At 38.0% G+C, this 18,882-nt stretch overlaps 1 protein-coding gene across 7 annotated transcripts in view; it reads right to left on the reverse strand.

Annotated features, from left to right (window-relative positions):
- Nucleotides 1-18,882, reverse strand: part of TADA2A (transcriptional adaptor 2A) — a 55,869-nt gene that overhangs the window by 8,463 nt on the left and 28,524 nt on the right. For all 7 annotated transcript variants that reach the window (XM_049859463.1, XM_049859462.1, XM_049859457.1 and 4 more), the window contains 7 exons: nt 12,874-12,937; nt 11,216-11,259; nt 8,591-8,701; nt 7,069-7,140; nt 4,705-4,837; nt 4,082-4,122; nt 1,815-1,888 (listed from right to left, as the gene is read on the reverse strand). In XM_049859463.1, coding sequence (XP_049715420.1) covers nt 1,815-1,888; nt 4,082-4,122; nt 4,705-4,837; nt 7,069-7,140; nt 8,591-8,701; nt 11,216-11,259; nt 12,874-12,937 — 539 coding nt within the window. The remainder of the gene's footprint in view (nt 1-1,814; nt 1,889-4,081; nt 4,123-4,704; nt 4,838-7,068; nt 7,141-8,590; nt 8,702-11,215; nt 11,260-12,873; nt 12,938-18,882) is intronic.

Genomic DNA, 18,882 nt, shown 5'->3' on the forward strand with positions numbered 1-18,882 from the left:
TGAGGATGCAGACACTCTGACTCTGGAGTGTGAATCATATTATCTTTAGTGTTGGTATGAAGTAGTAGGCCCCGGCTTTTGTGATTACATTTCCTACTTGAGAAAGAAAGGAAATAGAAAGACCTTGTTAAGATGAGGCCACTTTAGTTGCTAAAAATCTAGAAAGCTGGCTCAATTCCAGTTCACCTGCTGTTACTCAGCTATGAGGAGTCTGAGACCATGATGTGCGTAAGGGTAAAAACTGCTTGAAATTCTAGGCCATTCATTACTTAATCAGACTGGCCTGTGACCTTCTTTAGAAACACTCAGATATAACATACACTTCCTTCTACTCCCAAACTAATCTTCACTGTTCTTGGTGGATTAAAGAAAAGACTAATACCACCAATTCTCATTATGTGCAGTAGTTTTGTTCTTATAAAGTACTGTGAACACTGAATTAGTGAATACTGAACCATTGCTTTTATGGGAAATGCAGGGTTAGATTCCTGCAAGCTTCTCTTCACAACATTTTGTCAACTGATCAACACATAACTTTGTTTTATATGTGGTTCTGTCCAAAGACATCTTATTTAATATGTATCATTAACATTGAACTGAGGGCCAACAGCACTATAACTCATGTCTGAACAAACCCTGTTTAACACCTGTATTTTCTCCGTAAGGGACATCATAACTTTCTTGCATTTGGGAACGCTGGGCAGCACTTCGGGACTATGCTTAGGAATAATTTGAAACAGAGAAATCACCAACAAAAAGTAGAAAAATACAAAAAACTTGGCACTCAACAGACCACAAAAAAGATGCTTGTTTACAGTATGAAAGCTGAAACAAGAAGGCATTGCTCTGTTCCGTCTCAGCGGGGAACCCGTGCACTGGACAACTCAAATCGTCCCCCGCTCTGCACGTGTCCGCGAATGACCACAAAGGCACTGTGAGTTTTGACTTTGGGGTTACAAAAAAATTTTAGTGAGCAGACAAATTCACAAACGTGGAATCAACAAATAATGAGATTGACTGTACCAGCCCTCTCATAGTGATTCTTCTTTATTGTCTGACCTAACGCCATGGGGCGGCAGATGGGGAGACTGATCTTGGGAACTGTAAAGGGAGCATATGAGAAGCACAAGAGGAATTCCTCTGTTGGAGTGGATTTCAGAGCTGTAACACATTCTTTTGAAAACCCTTGATGACTCTTTGGAGGCTGGGTTTAAAATTTACAAACAGCCAAAAGCAATATGAAGACAAGTCTGATGATTACAGTTGGGGAAGTAGGTCATGGTATTTTTTTACTAAAATTAATGTGCGACTACATTGTTTTTTTTTTTTTTTTTTATGGTTATAAGCATGCCCTGGAGACAATTCCAAAAATATTTTAAGTGATTATTATATTGTTGGGATAAGTGTAGAACTTCTCAAAGTGGCCATTCTAATAGAAAACACTTGTTTTCGTGAAAAAGTTATTTTAGGTTTATAAAAAGTTAATTTTATAAAGTACTTAATAGCACAGTATCCAGCACACGGTAAATGCTGAATGAATGATAGGTGCTGCTATTATTTAATTTCCATATGACACATTCTTCCCCCAAAAGAGGAATGGTGGCAGAATGATGAGGAAAGGGGTTCCTTCAAACTCCCCGAGGTTAGCTCTTTACTCTTGGACTTCTCCTAGGATAGATTACAGATATGTCAAACGAGTGGAGAAAAAGGGGTTTGATCCTGTAATGGGTTTTTAGTGACAACTCAATGAATAACCAGCAGCAATGGGTTTGGTTTGGTTACTCCCTTTCCTCGAGTTCCCCTTTTTTTGTTACCTCCTTTTCTTTCTCATTCAGCTTCTCTGTGCCCGGGAGGCCAGTGAGGTTCAAAGGTGGTGCACTTCGTCTACCTATAGACACAGAAGAGGGAATACAGCTCACAGGTGTGACAATTCCTTGGGTGTAAAACACACAAAGTTCAGTCCGCCAGGCCAGCTAGGTAAAGGATCATATATAGGAACCTCTATCCATCCACTGCTTAGGCCTCAGCTGAGCTGATAACACCGGTACTCCAAACTTCCACTTGAAAATATAAGCAGTACCGTAACCCACGTGCTGTTTGCTCTGCCAAAATACGCATACAATCACACATACTTTAGCATCAAACGACTGTTCACAGTAGTTATCACTTATTTCTTCCTAACCAAATGAGAATCCCTAAGATCTAAAGTCCAGATGTCATCCAGTTCAGAAAGGTCACATACTGCCTGCCTTGACAGCTGATGAATGGAAATACCAAGTCTGTAGGAGAGACATTCCCTAACCCTTGCCACTCTGCCAGCAGCACAAGGCAAACATGGTAATTAAGTACCATTCGCCTTCAGATCAAAGGCAGACTGTTAGGCCAGCATAAGGCCCTTCTTATTTATTATGTGAGAGAATATCTGTTCCTTCCAAAGTAGCTCTGTTTACCTGAAAGAGCCACACACAGAAACAATGAGCTATTATACTGCAAGGCAGAGGCTGAGGTCAACTCACATACCTGGGCAAGAAACCCAAGTAGGAATTCACTGCCCAAGATGGGAAGCTAGATGTACAAAGTTCTTTTTCCTTTGTTCTGTTTTCATTGTATACTTGGAATTCATGTTCAGTTGTGGATAGATGGACTAAGTTACATAAAAGAAAATGTAGACTAATATATTAGCAAGTCTTAAGGGGGTTACTTTTGAGGGGAGCAGAGAAAGGGGATGATGGGCTGTTATAGGCTGCTCTGCTGGAAATCAGGCTCCTCTGTAACATCAACAAAGGAGATAAGGCTTCTCGACAACCAGCAGGCCTAGCCTCACCCCCAAATGCTCAAAAATGGAGACTGAAAATCATTTGGTGTCCCACAAAAATCATCAGAGGCTAGGCTACAAATCACTGATGCCAGGTTTCTGACTCTGCATTGTTCAGAAGCAACTCAGAACAAAAGGGAGAAAGGGGTCTCCTCAACCTAAACACGGGGGTGAGAAAGGCTAACGCTCACCTGGGAAGCAACAATGAATAAGTGAGTATGGTTGGTGCAGAAAACACAAATATCAAAGTCATACATTCATTTTAATTATTTGTATCTCTGTACTTAGATTTTTGGGGGGAGGAGAATAAAAAAAATTAAAAAAAATTTTTTTTTGGAGGCGGGGAGGAGAAAGGCCCTAGGAAATAAGAAACTTACAAAATAAAACTTATATCTAGCTGGCTTGGCAACTCACTAAAAGGTTCCCTTTTCTCCCTTAAGTATTAAAAATAATAATGGAAAAAAATATATATATATCATCCCTAAAGAGGTCTAAGAGGCTAGCTACCTAAATCCTGAATTTACTGAGGTCTGTTGTTCCAAGCCTCCAAAGAATGGTGAAACTACACATGGGTTGTCTTTTTGACTACTCTATGTCTAATGAGTGGCGTGGTCATATGTTATCAGGGGAAATGGCTATCCTGCCATACGGAGCAGGGGAGAATGAAACCGTGAAAATGGGCAAAGAAACAAAACACTCTTGGTTTCAGAGCTCCTTATATAACTAATACCTCCCCAAATTACCAGTTACTGATTACCAATCACTAGGGGTTATGAGACAGCATATAGATTAATTTAGCTGTGTAAATTAAGCTAAAAATAGGATATACCCAAAAAGAAAAACTAAAAAATAGATATACCTTAAGTCTCCAACTTACTATGAAATTCTGGGTTTTCTGGCAAATAATGTATCTTTTTGCTCATACTGGATACAAAGTTTTTAATTTATCCCCTGCAGGACAAATCTCAAAATCTGTAGTAGATACATCCACAAGTAAATTAACTAACCATGAACCCTGGGAAGATAAAGACGCCTCTCTGGAATTCTTCCTTCTCCTGTCTCTGTACTCTGACTCTGAGTACAGTCCCCGACTGGCCATGAAGATTCTGAAGACTTGCCAATGTTTTATAAACTGGGCTAACACTTGCTTATCCTTACTCTGCCTAATCATCCCACTCCCACAAAAGGGGAAGGGGTGTTATTGGGTCACCATATCTCCTAAAATGCCAATTTCACAAGACTTGCTCCAGCATGAGAAATAGTTACCTGAATTTGAAGCCATCGGAATAGGACTCAGGCCGGAATCACTACAATAAAGAAGTGGAATTTAAACTTATGTCACATCAAAGAAGGCAATTTCAAAAAGCTCCTGTGTGTGACTAGATGCCATTCTTTAGGTGGGTCACTTTGAAGAGAGGTAATGAAATAGAGTGCACTATGTTTTACAGGATATGCCACTACACTAACCAGGAAAAACATCCTGTTCTCGGGGGAGAAAACCTCTTGGACTTGTTGAGACAAGCTCTTAGCCTGGGACACCACTGAGACTATTCATGGGATGGGACAGGAACATGACTCTCCAGTGGAAACCACATCAGTGGATATGGAGGCGGAGAGGGTGCGTGGGTGGGAGGCTGAGGGGGAAAACACTAATTTTTAAAAATAGTAGTAAAGTAGCAAAGTAGGATCTAAGAGGTCAGTTATGTTTATCAAAACTGCCAGTACCACACTGTTTCTAAGATGGACTGCTAAAATCTTTCTGAATTCTTCTAGCTGCCCAATTATTATTAGTCTGTCATCTTGGGGGCCCATGAAGTGTCAAAAAAATACATGTAAAAGCCAAAGTGTCCAAGAGGGAATGTCTCCATCACTCTAGACTAATTGCTCACATGTCAGCTTGCCGGCGAAGCCACTGCTGGCAAGCACTACTGTCTTGGATATACTGGAGAACTTCTGAGAGCATGGTGCGTTTAAGACGTTCTTCCTCTCGTGTCTTCTTGAGGTGATCATAGGTTCTGGCACCTGGAGGTATAGAAAACACAATGACTGCAATGACCAAGCGGCAGATCTAAAGGGCTTTCTAACTGACCAGCAAACAGTTGGTCTTTTTTTGGTTTCCTTAGAAAAAATTCTTCCACAATTATTTTTCCAAAAACAAAGTACATTTCCTTGAGTCTGAAATCTCCTTTCTTGACATCAAATGAAATGTTTTTCCCTTTTCTTTCATTAAGAAATTTAGAGGAAAAAACAAACAAACAAACAAAAAAAACCCAGAAAAGTACAAGGAAAATAACAGTCACTCCTATTTCCACCCCCCAAAAGTAACTAACTTAATATTGTCATACTTACTTCCTGTCTTATTTTTTCTACTTATGTATTTTTCAAAGTCACACAAATGATAAAAGAATATACTCTTCCTTAAAAAACAATTAGAATTACAAACAAAAATAAGTCCTCCTTGGCCAGTGAGATTCCTTTCCCCTATTTCCAGAGGCAACTGATATCAGGTAACCAAAACCGGGTATCAAAGTCTTTATACGCATCTTGAGAAAGAAAAAAGTTATGTGCTTTTTTTCCTACACATTAACGAGGGTATACAGATTCCAAAATAACCACACCAGCAGGTTTCAAATTATGTTCCACAGAGTTCCAGGATAGCATAGGATGCTTGTCTTAGGGTTAGTGTGTAGAGCAAGGGAAGTGCCAAATACTGGGCTCTACACATAAGCCATCGAATTCATCCAAAGCAGTTCCATTTTTATCTTATTTACAGACTGGAGTTTCACATAAAATTTCACCTCAAAACAGGTTTCCACTGTAAAAATAATTTCAGACCCATTACACTTGGCTGAGCTTACACCCACTGCACTATGTTAAGAAGCAGAGCTACTTGTAGATAGTAGGTGATAGCTTTCAACCATCACCGGGACTTGAAACAGCAAGAAAGAGGGAATGGGAAAGATCATTCCAATAATAACAACAAAACAACAGAAGCTATTTATTGAGGATTTACTGTTTGGTAGATACTGTGCTATGTTTTTACATACTATCTCCAATTAAATTTTCATACTAACGCTGAGAGGCTTAGAAAACTTAGGTAACTTGAACAGAATCACAGAGCTGATAAACAGGAGAGACAGAATCCAAACCCAAGTCAAAACCAAGTTTGAGTCTAGACCCTCAGCTCTTAATTACTATAATACACTGCCTTTCTCTTATGACCTGGCTCTACTAGTATCTCTTTAATTTCTTTAAATCTTAGTTTCTTCATTAAATGGAAATAACAGTACATATTTCATGAGTTTGTGATGAGGATCGAATAACATGATCCAGGTAAAATGCCTTGCACAGGGCCTGGTGCATGGTAAGCATCTGATGGATGTTGTTGTTGTTAGATGCTGTCAAGTCAGTTCCAACTCAAAGTGACCCTATATACCATAGAATGAAACACTGCCCAGTCCTGCACCATCCTCACAATTGTTGCTATGTTTGAGCCCATTGCTGTAACCACTGTCAGTCCATCTCATTGAGGGTCTTCTTCTTTTTCGCTGACCCTCTACTTCACCAAGCATGATGTCCTTCTCCAGGGACTGGACCCCTGATAATATGTCCAAAGTACATGAGATGAAGTCTCACCATCCTTGCTTCTAAGGAGCATTCTGGCTGTACTTCTTCCAAGACAGATTTGTTCATTCTTCTGGCAGTCCATGGGATATTCAACACTCTTCACCAACACTATAATGCAAAGGCATCAATTCTTCTTCAGTCTTCCTTATTCATTGTCCAGCTTTCCCATGCATATGAGACAATTAAAAATACTATGGCTTGGATCAGGTACACCTTAGTCCTCAAAGTGACACATTAGCTGCTATTACTATCATTACTACCACAACAACCCCAAGAATGTGGGATGAAAATACCTAGAGCCAGTTGAAGTTTGGTTATTAAGAATGATTAGACCATGCATCACTCAATTTAAAAGGTTTGAGACTAAAAACTGCAATATAAAACTCCTTTTTTAGTAGTCACAGCAGAATCCTAAATCTAAAGCAGCACCTCTCTTATCTATCTCAGATAATCCACATCAGGTATTTAGGGGGCTTAAGTAGATGAAATGTTACTGCAAAGTAAGATCAAAAGGTCATTCTGAAAAAGAAAAACGTGTTTTCAAAAAAATCCCCCAACACCTCAAAGACTTTCCTCTGTGTGTCTGGCAGACACTTGCCCTCAGTATGTAGCTTAAGCATACTTACTACAAAAATTGGTAATGCCTGCTGTCCTATATTCCTGGAGCCTCTTGATTTCCCTTCGGAGTTCAAATTCCACTGTTTTCCCCAAAAAGAACAAAGAGAAAAATTGAAAAAACAAAATTAACATGAATGAGCAGTTTGCTGTTGAGTATTTTCAGTAATTCTGCCTTCTATAAAAGACTGGGTAATTCCACTTAGAGAATCTTACTTGTTAGTAGCTTCTCATTAGAAAAGCCTACTCCAGCTGTCCTCCAGCTGCTGTCTCAAAGAGACGGCAGCTGAAATTGCCTCTTAGAAAACTTAGAGAATTGGCTGGAATCATTTGTCTACAGAATGAATATAATTTTTTAAACAACCAAGCTTCCCTGCTCTGTTAAAAGTTCTAGCCACGTAACCAAATTATTTTATAAAACATGTTTGATGTGTCCCTGACGCAAGAGAAGGACAAATGCTCTGTGCTTAGGACCCAGACAGTTTCTTTATAGCTTTTCTCCTATAGGGACAGAAAAGCATAGTTTTCCATAAAGTAAAAATTTTTTCCTCCTCTGAACACGCAGATCAGGTTGCACTACCCGGGGTTATTATGTGATATGACATTCAAATTTGGGTGCTTCTGGAACAGAGAATGAAGGAAGAGCCTGGACAGACCATGAGGTATATTTTGGAGGTGACACATAAACCAGGGATGGCACGGGCTGGGGCAGGGAGTAAAGGATCACTCACCCAGTACAAACCACACAGAGAACGCCAACCATACAGGGTGTCTGGTGAGGACAACCAATCTGACTCAGACAAATGCCTGCAACACTGATGCAGGAAACATTTGCGTGAGGAGGACAGGAAACATAAAGTACCTTTCCAGAATTAAACTGAGGGGCCAAATACAAAAATCTTACAGTGAAAGCTCAGAATAAGCCACCCAGGCCAGATTATTTTAAAGTCCAGTCTTACTGTCTTAACAACTTCAATTTTTTATAGTGAAAATCAAACAGTAACTGGCTAGAGCGCTCGCCGGAATACTCCACAGAAGTGCAAGAGCAACGATGGAAGCACTTTATCCACTGGTCATCTAACTCTGTCCCCAGTTTTAAAACAAATTTTAGTATTAAAATATTTATGGGTAAAATAATATGATGTCTGAGATTTGCTTAAAAACATTCCAGTTATGGGTGGGAGTTGCTTGGGCAGTAAAGATGAAACCAGATTGGCAAAGTGTTGATAACTGTTGAAGCTGGGTGATAGATACGTGGGGCTTCATTACACTATCTTTTTGAAAATTTCCATAATAAAATGGGGAAAATACTACGAATCTACTTTGTATGTGGGAAAAAAGTAAGCCATTAGGCTTTTTAATCTCTCTTCTCCCACCCCCACAGCCCCAAATTTATCTCATGGTAATAAAGGGGAGCAAAGACAGCAATATCCATTTATTTATTTATAGACCTTCACATAAAACACACTATTATCTCTCCTATTTATATAAACACACACACAAAGACTCGCGCAAGGCTCAAAAACCACCTACATGCATGGCTTTCAATGAACTTGTCATGTTCCACTGGTCCCACAATTCTTGCAAATCGCCTCATGGTTTCATAAAGGTCTTGGACTTCCTTGGGATACCGCCGTTCCATTACTTCAGAGAAAGTAAAAACACAACCATGTCATGGAAAACTTAAGGACCCCTAAGTTTTCTGCATTTCTTTTACAAGTGAAATGGGAGGACACTAGTCCCAACCTCACATGACTCACTTACCCGTGACAGGAAGCAAACGTGAAAGCTAAGAATGCAAAACACTAATCATGATTAACAGTCATCACGGTAACTATCACATAGAAATGCTGTCATCACCGGAGATCACCTCCACTCTGAGCACCCTGGTGACCTCCCACATCTCATTGTCTTTTAATGTGAAAGACAATTAAAGGTAGATTTTGCGTTCTCAGGAACAACGCTGGCTAAAATCTCTAGTATTAACTTGCACAGAAAAACAAGGAAACCGCAGACACAACAATCCGTCTAGAAGTAGGTTTTCCTGGGAAGTGTGTGATCTCTTGCCTTCCCCACCTGGAATCTTCTCCCTACCGACATACCTCAAGAGAGGCATATATTTCTTCACTCTCCATGTGGGTCATTTGCAATTCTCTTACCTAAATTAAGTACTATAACTTAATTTACTACTAATGAGGTTATATTTTGATAACTACCATGTGCTGGGAAGTGAGGGCCAGCCAACCTTGGGGATCACCACTGACCACATTTCTAATATAAGAGATATTGTCAAAGAAGAGGAGAGTAAAACCAATTGACAACAACTGACAGTTTATAGGGGCCAGGAACTCGAGAACGGCTGCTTGATCATTTCAATCAGATAATCAATAAAACTAGGCTAGTACTGTCCACTCTTCAACTAGATACAAGTGTTCACTTATGACAGTTATTTAAATTAAGTCCTCTTTTCAGATGAATCTCTTCCCTTGCAGGAAAGATTTTTGTCCACAAATTCCAGGAGCTGATGTGATTAGTAGCCACGGATTATTTTCACTACCAAAAAACCCTCGCTGCAAGAATAACACAGAAGAATTTGGAGTAAAATTTTAAAATCTGAAGAAGAAACAAGACAAAACAAAACCTGCCTACCATATTAAGGCCACTTGTACATTCAGTGTAATGGCAAATTGAATACTTCTGAAACCCACTGTACATGCCACTTCTACATTCTCAGAAGCAACAGAGCTTCCCCGTCAGCACTCTATTTAAGAAATATAGTTAACAGAACGAGGCCCAACTGACCTCTGTCCACCGGCGGAGAACAGAATTTATGTGAGAGTCAATGTCTACGATGAGTAAAGGTCAAAACTCAGCTGACTGATTCTGGAAAGCCCAGGAATTCGGACAGAGGAACCTACCACTGTGGCTACCAGAACACGACCAATTATTGTCTATAGGAAGGGCAAGGGAAATCTGATCCTGAATTATTTTTGTACCCCTACAAGTTCCTGATGAGGATGGGGTTAAACAGGCAATCCCATACACTGTAGAAGAAATATAAATTGATACAACCATTTTTTCGAAAGCAATCTGGAAGTATGTGTCAAGAGTTTTTAATGATTATATTCTTTGACATTTTAATTCCACTTCTGGGAATCTACCTCAAAAAAAAAATCTTAAATACAAACAAGCTTTTTTCACGAGTAAGTTCATCATGGCATTATTTATCAAGATTAAAACAACTGAAAATAAGTTTCACATCTAATAAGAAGACAGATTAAGCATATAATTACATACCTAACTATACATGTACACACATATACACACACAACATATTATAGAACTCTTAAAAGTGACATCCTCAAAACACAATAACTTGAAAACTGTGTTATGTAACGTTAAAAAAAGGACATAAAATGTACCATACTTATGATCATGACTATATATTTTTTAAAACTACATATGTTTATTTAGATTGAAAAGACATACAACTATTACAAACATTTTTATATGAATACTATAATTGTTATCATGAGATCATCCTTCGTATTTGCTGAACAAACTATGTTGTAAAAGGAAGAAAGTACAGGGACTTTTTCTGTCTAGCTTAGAGATCCCCTATATTTAAAACAAAAAAAACTACATTAGTATTTAAAATCATTCTAGATTATCACCACCCTATAATGCTAAACGTAATTTTTTGTTTGTCCTCCACCATGCAAAATAAAGATAACCAGTTTCTGTTGATCTTTCCCTGAAAATGTTTTTACAATCTGATGATCAAGGTTATGTAATGTTTAACGTGTAGCTACAAAATGTGACCCAATCTATTTCCAGAAAATATTCCATTAATATTCATGCTGTATACTATTTTTTAAGAAGAATTCTAATGCAAAGGTTGGTAACTATAAATCAGTGGTTCTTACCTCTCATTATACGTCAGAATCACTTTGAAGGCTTCTAAAAAATATAGCTGCTTTAGCTCCAACCCCAGAGATTCTTAGTCTGGGGTGATGCTCAGGCATTAGAATGTTTTAAAGCTTTCTAGGTGGTGCTAATGTGCTACTTGGATTAAGAACACTGCCAAAACTGATGTGTTTTAAACTATTTAACAATGTTGGAAGAAATTTTAAAATAAAGAAAACAGCTAATACTTACACTGAAACTTTCTAAGGTTGATTAGTCCATGGTCTCTTATAATTCTAGAATGAAAAACCACAATAATCTGTATAATTAGTTTCACATTTAATGTTTTCCACAAGTCGTTTTCATTAGAAATCCTCAACACTCGGAGGGAGAACACTGAGGTCTAAAGAAGTCACTCCCTACAAAGTTCTGCAGGCCAGTGAACCACTTATACAATTTTAGGCTCCCAAGCATCACATATTTTCCCCCTCCTTGGGCAAAATAGGCTCTCAATAGATACGCTGGATGAATGAATCAATCAATGAGCACTCACAGATACTGGAAAATACATCTGTCCCTTAAGACGAAACAGAAGGGAATCTGTGTCCACATCGTAAAAATTCATCTATTCAGATTGGGAAAATGATAATTGAGAACAGCCATTAAAGGGAAAACAATTAACCATAAAAGGGCACCATGATCACACAATGTACATTTACAACTGTGCATTCACATAATGCTTTGAAACCATTTGAAATAGATATATAGATATATAGATATATAGATATATAGATATATAGATATATAGATATATAGATATATAGATATATAGATATATAGATATATAGATATATAGATATATAGATATATAGATATATAGATATATAGATATATAGATATATAGATATATAGATATATAGATATATAGATATATAGATATATAGATATATAGATATATAGATATATAGATATATAGATATATAGATATATAGATATATAGCGCATGTTTTAATGGAAGGGCATCATAACACCTGAGATCTAATAGCACCTTAACTACTGAGTTCCACAATACTCTTTAGCTCCAACTATGTGTTTTAAGTAAAACAGAATTTAGGGAAGCCATGCAGACATGTGTCTGGAACCTGTGATTTATACCAGAAGTACTCATGACTAGGAATGAAGCTTCCCACAAGAGCAGCTGGGTAAGCTTCTTCAGTACTTCATGAAGGCTAACTCCAGACATGCAGAGAGTCAGCTTTAGCATAAATCACATCTTGGTCCCTCAAGAGTGCCTCCCAAGTCACTCTCCTTTTTACTGCTGAGATTGCACTGCGCCTCCTCTATTCAATAACACAGTGATATTGCTACACAAATACATCAACATACAATACTCACACACTCTGCATATCCTTCTTTGAACTTGTTTAAGTCTCCGTAATCTAAAAGGGGTCTGGGATCCATAATTTCTAAATCTGAATGTATATTTTTTTGATCTGTTGCAATGAGAAGGAATAACCAGGAGTCCCTGAAACGTGTTCAGAATTTCTATGAAATTCTTTTAGATGAAAGGCTTCTCATAAAAAATGAACAGTTAGAATGAGAGCATTAACAAAAATCATAACAACTTCATAACACTACGAATTTATCTTGTTCTTTTTTTCCAAAGAACTCCAAACAGTGCACCCATGTAATGACGGTGCTGGTCATCATAACCTTAGCAAGAAGTAAGGAGAAGGTAAAAACAGGGTGGGGATTATTACCCCCGTTTGACAAATGGAAAAATTGAGGCCCAAGAAGGCTAAATGTTTTCCCCATGGTCAAAAAATGAGTCACAGGCAGAACGTTCTTGTCAAGTATGTGCAGTCAATAGTCCAAAACTGAAAGAAGGCAGGAGAGTTTTCTGTACTTACTTTTTCCGCCTTTGTCTCTCTTTTAACCTGGAATGATAGATATCTACCACAGCCATCTTCAGAGCTATAAATAAATAAACAAATAAAGCTAAGACTGAAAAAACTCATTTACTCAAACTGTTCTATTGTTCAATCATATTGCTAAATAATCCACACTCACTGGTCTCTGAAAATCTGTCTCTTAGAAACTTAAAAATATCCTAGATACTGAATTTCTCTACCAGTAAATTATTATGAAGTTCTTTTTCCCTATGTATATATTTATATGGCTTTATTGTATACATAATTTCTGCTTTCAACTGAACACCACTTTTGGTCATTCTTATGTGTATTACTGTTGTTGTAATTAGTTGCAGGCTAGTTGGCTCTGACTTATGATAACCTTATGAGTAACAGAACATGGAAAAATTCCCCAGTCCTGCACCATCTTCATGATTGTTGTCGGTATGTTTGAGTCCGTTGCTGAGACTATTGTGTAGTGCCTTCCAACCTAGGAGGCTCATCTTCCAGCACTACATCGAACGATATTCTTTTGTAGTCCCTAAGGATTTCTCTGGCTAATTTTCAGAAGTAGATCACCAGGCATTTCCTCCTAGTTTGTCTTAGTCTGAAAGCTCCACTGAAACCTATTCACCATGGGCGACCCTGTTGGTATTTGAAATATTGGTGGTATAGCTTCCTACATCATAAATGGCAACATGCAAACTACTATATTACCACAAACTGACAGATGGGTGGTGGATGTATATCACCAGCTTTCACGTATCAGTTCAACAAAGGGTCTGAATTTGGTAATACATGGGAGTTAGAAATTTTACCTATTAGGCATAAAAATGAGTATTGCTTGTGGTCATAACTGCAGGGGAGTAAGCTCAGGGTATAGCACAGACACTTGCCTAGAGTGCTAGTTTTCAGCTGGGGAACAGCAAATATTTAGGGGGTAGAGTTTTGCATTCAGCAGTGAAAAGTTCCTTTGAACAGGCTAACCAATCCAGAAGCCATGGTCTGCTTGGTTGTCCACGTCCCAATCCTTTCCTGGCTTTAGTCTTTTGTTAAAAGACATGGGCAATAGGGAGAAAAGAGGCAGTGGATAACAAAAGTCTTACTCGATACAATAATTCTGGTCTTCTTTCTTCCCTGGCCACTCTTTTTCCATCTTCAGAGTTCCTCAGGGTTCTGTTCTCATTTCTCTTTTCACCCTCATCTTATTCCTATAAACTCATCCACTCTTATGGTTAGAATTATCATCAAAATATATAAGCTCCTGTTAAAGGAGACTGATGTATAAATAAGGAAGCAAAATAAAATTGGCATTCACTCGTATGTTTACTAAACACTAACTACATGCCAGACACTATTCTGAACTCCAGGGATGTAAAAAGTGATCTCTTCCCTCATGGAGTTTATAATCCAGGAGAGTAAGAGGCATTATGAGGTCGATATAGAGCACAGAGGTAACACAAAGTGTGGTTTCTCATTTGTTCGTATGATAACAGGAGGAGAAACAAGTTTGGCGGAAAGATAATGTATTCTATTTTAGACATATTTAACTTGGAATGATTACTGATTCTTCAAGCCAGTATTTCCCAATTCTTTAAATGTTTTAAAAAACAGTTACAGTTGCTCATTATTCATGGATTCCGTATTTGCAAATTGCCTACTTGCTAAAATTTACTTGTAACCCCAAGATCTATACTTGCGATGCTTTTGCCACACATTCCACAAAGGGTGGAATGGTTGATTCATGTAAATAAATATACAAGTATAGCCAAATATATATATGTGTGTGAGCATATATACACACACACATATATATATATGTAAAAGCTCACACTAAACATCTATTTTAAGCTCCAGGCCCTATTAGATATCTCATTCTCTCGTGACCTTCCATTGCAAACTTGTATTCTACCCCTTTGCCATTCTCCAAAGCTCTTACCTTGTTTAATGGCACCATAGTAAACCTAGTTGCCCAAGACAGAAATCAACCTGGACTCTTCCCTCCCCCTGTCCACATACAGCAGTCAATGAATTAACACTTAAACCTCTCTCAAATTCATCTTTTCCTCTTCATCCCTAACCCTATTCCTTACTTGTCTCACCTAAATCACCGCACCAACCTCCTTACTGACTCCGGTTCTGTTTTACTACAATTCATCCCCCTTTAAATGATATCAAGAGTAATATTTTAAAGTGCAATCTGACACATAATTCCCTGCTTATAATTCTTTTATCCACTTACAGGAATTCAAATTCCTATATATTATAAAAGACCCTTTATTATTTGTATCCTAACTACCTCTCCAGTCTCGGTTCCTACCACTCCCTCATAAGCCCTAAATGCCATACACAGCTGCTAAGTAGATCACACAGCTGCTAAGTAGAGAGCAGGGATCCAAGCTCTAGGTGGTCTGGCTCCAGAGCCCTGAGTAGGAAAGATGCTGAAACTGACCAACATGTTTACTTTCTCTGTAAGTAGGTTTACGTTCTTCGTGTTAGTCCTATATCCTAAATCTGGCTTAACTGAAAGTGAAATGTGTATTTTAAAAAATCTCACAAATAAAAAACTCCCACAGATTTTCTGGAGTCAGAAAACCTCTAAGGTTAAGAAATGAAGACCAATTCTTAACAACTCCTGAAGAAAATATAAGGAATATATAACTCAGCACTATGCTACATTATTCTATTCATTTATAATCTATTGAGTCTGAAGGCATCTTAAAATTTAAATTCAGTAAATTCTGAAACTATTTTAATGATTTATTATCTCCTTTTTTTTTTTTAGGCTTTGTATAAGTTGAGAGGTTAGTGTTTTTTGTTTTAATTACTGAATGTATTCCCAGAAGGAAAATGCTCTAGAAGACAATATAATGACCAGCTTTATGTGTGCTTTGAAAAACTAAAACACATTATTCAAATGTTAGGCAATGTAATTCCTAATAACACATCAGCCTTTATAGCAAAAAATTTGGCTATGTATGTGAATCACTTCTAGGATAATAAACTTCATTCCAAAATAGAGCCCAGAGCCTCTGGAATGCTGATAGACTCAAGATGACAATATGATCTCATTCCTCATGCAAAGAATGTGAGATCCAAGTTCAAGTTTAGCCCATGGAGGCATTGAGTCTGCAAGAATTTATACATTCTACTAGAGTAAGTTTTAAACCATTTTCAAATAAAAAAAATCTTATTTGGAACAGATAAAGTAGATCGACTCTAACTGATCCTTTACTTCCTAACTCTTTCCCCAACTACCGTTCCCCGTAGTAGCCCCTAAAGGTACTTCAATGAAATAGTTTGAAACCCACACCTCTGTTAGAACTAGATTTTAGGGTAGAAAAAAATGAGACCAACCAAGTAAGAAGAACAAAACACAATGGCTCATTAGCATCACTAATTTCTTTCACTGTGTGACCGACACCAAAGTTGCTGAACCACATACAGTATTAATATGATAGCCCTCTCAAGACAGTAGAAATAAATTCTGGATATTCCATCCTGACTCATTACTGCACACCTCTCCGCTACCTCTGCCCTTAGGATTTTCTCAGATTAGAAGGAAGAAATATCAAAATTTTCTATGTTGGGCTCTGAGCAGATGCACTATATATGTATGTAACTTCCATCACAGGGAGACGTCCAGGAATAGTTTATCCACACCTTTTTCGTCTTGGGTCCGAGATAAAAATAACCTAAGTCATAGCTGGATGATCTAGACAGGTGAGTGAATGTAATATTTTTTAAAGTTTCAGTATTAACTACCATGGATTCTTTGTTCATTAACTTTTTAAACAGTTCAAAAATTTAAACAATACTGCTTCATTTTTCCTCTTAACTGTCCACAAACTAAAAATAATACTATCAGGTTCAAGCTTTATGGTGATGGTTTTCAACTTTTTTATTTAGGTAGCAAAACTCTTTCTACAAGTGAAATCTTTCTTGATTTATAGGGCTGTTCCATATAAAAATTCAGATACTGTGAGGATTAAGGTTGTATGTCAAATTGGCTGGGACAGGATTCTTAGTGGTTTGATAGTCATGTGATGGTGTGATCACTCCCATGATGAGATTTGATATCATGTGATGGATCACCTCCATGACGGGATCTGCTGTGAGTAGCCAATCAGTTGAAAGGGAGTTTCGTTGGGCATATAGCCTCCACTGAATATAAGTGGACATTCTGACAAGGCTCGTGACCTTCTGCTCGTTCTGGATCCTGCAGCTGGGATTTGTCTATCTTCACAGCCTGTGAACAAGAGCCCTCCTCTCTCAATTTCCAACCCAGGGCTTGCCGGCTCCGATGGCTACTTGCATCAAGAGAAGCCTCTATTCTAACCCATGAGCTTGGGATGCTGTTCTAGCCTCTACAACTGTGTGAGCCATTTCCTTGATATAAATCTTTCTCTCTATATATATTTATACACTTTACTGGTTTTGCTTCTCTAGAGAACCCAGCCTAAGACAGATAACAAAGAATGACCCATACCCTGCCAATGTTCTGTAACACAGTTTCTGGAAGAATGATAGGCTTTAGAATATTATGCCAGGCTGCTACGGCTGCTAACCCAAAGGTCCGTTGTTCGAATCCGCCAGGCACTCCTTGGAAACCTATGGGGCAGTTCTACTCTGTCCTATAGGGTCACAGTAATTTGGAATCGACTCAACGGCAACAGGTTTGGTTTGGTTTTATGGAGCCACATTTTACATCCCTGTGTGGTGGAAGAGGTGGATAGGACCAGAGAGGAGAGGATGTGTTTCAGACATGCAGTACAACGAAATACAAGTTTTATAGTAGACTCTACTTCTTATGAGAGAGGATGAATTAGGAACTTAACAGTTCAAGACAAAAATGAAAACAAATGTAGCAATAATATATTAAGTACTTACCATGTTCCAGGCCCTCTACATGTCTTATCTCATCTATCTGACAATAATAATAGGAGCTCAACAGAAAATAAATGCCTTGAAGTCCAGTGGGAATTGCTACTAATTTTGACAAAACAGTCCTATAATTTTTCTAAGACACTACCTTACCCTGTTATTTATTTCCTAAGATTTTTAGAAGGATTTAATTTTTAAAAAAGAAAGGAAAAAACTTGAGACTGTGTTAGAAAAAAACCTATAAATAAATACTGCTGATAATTAGTCCTACTGCCTGATCATTTTAGTAGTTTAAACTTGTACAACCGGGTCTGGAGAACAAAGGGAAGAAAAGGAACACACAGAAACAACTGGGAGGGGAACTGGAAATCTCCCAGAGAAAAATTCATATTTGAAGCTATTTCTTTTCTTTGTAAAGCACATTCAGATAGAAGTAACTGATTACAAGATCTTCACTGCATGAATAACCCAGGGAAGACCACAGCACAGCAGGCAGAATGAAAATGAGAAGGCAGATACTGCAAGAATGAGAATCATTGGTTCACATTCTACTTAAAGCGACTGGAGACTCCAGGACAAGCTGGCAAAAAAAGAACCAGAGATCATTAAAAATAAACAAACCGAAAACACCCATGACCTATTCACTGATGCAAAATCTCTGATATCTCAGCTTTGGGGAAAGGTAGTCTCCTATAACTACACTGGGAACTGATAATAAAATTTCCAAAAGACTGTCCTTAAAATATTTCAAGAAGTGGGCAGAAGTCAGAGGCAGCTCCTTCCCACTGCAGTGTATTTCTAACATTGTTCAAAATAGCTGGCAACATGTTTCTGTTTTCCTGACAGAAGGCACTTACTGCTTGCTTGGCAAGAAAACCAACTCAGGGGCCTTAACTGCAGAGAGGCCAATCAAAATCCTTACTGCAACCAAACAAGCACAAACCTGTGACTCAGGTATTCCCCAGAAGCAAAACTGCTTTAAAGTCATTTCCCCAAGAAGCTTTTGACCAAGATGCGCACAATTCAACCCTATGACCTAATGGTTAAAGCCACCAACTAGGATGCCTTAGGCAAGTTACATAGCTTCTCTGTGCATTTCCCAAATATAAAACAGGAAAATATGTA

Source organism: Elephas maximus, chromosome 19, assembly GCF_024166365.1.
Source record: "Elephas maximus indicus isolate mEleMax1 chromosome 19, mEleMax1 primary haplotype, whole genome shotgun sequence".
Taxonomy (NCBI): domain Eukaryota; kingdom Metazoa; phylum Chordata; class Mammalia; order Proboscidea; family Elephantidae; genus Elephas; species Elephas maximus.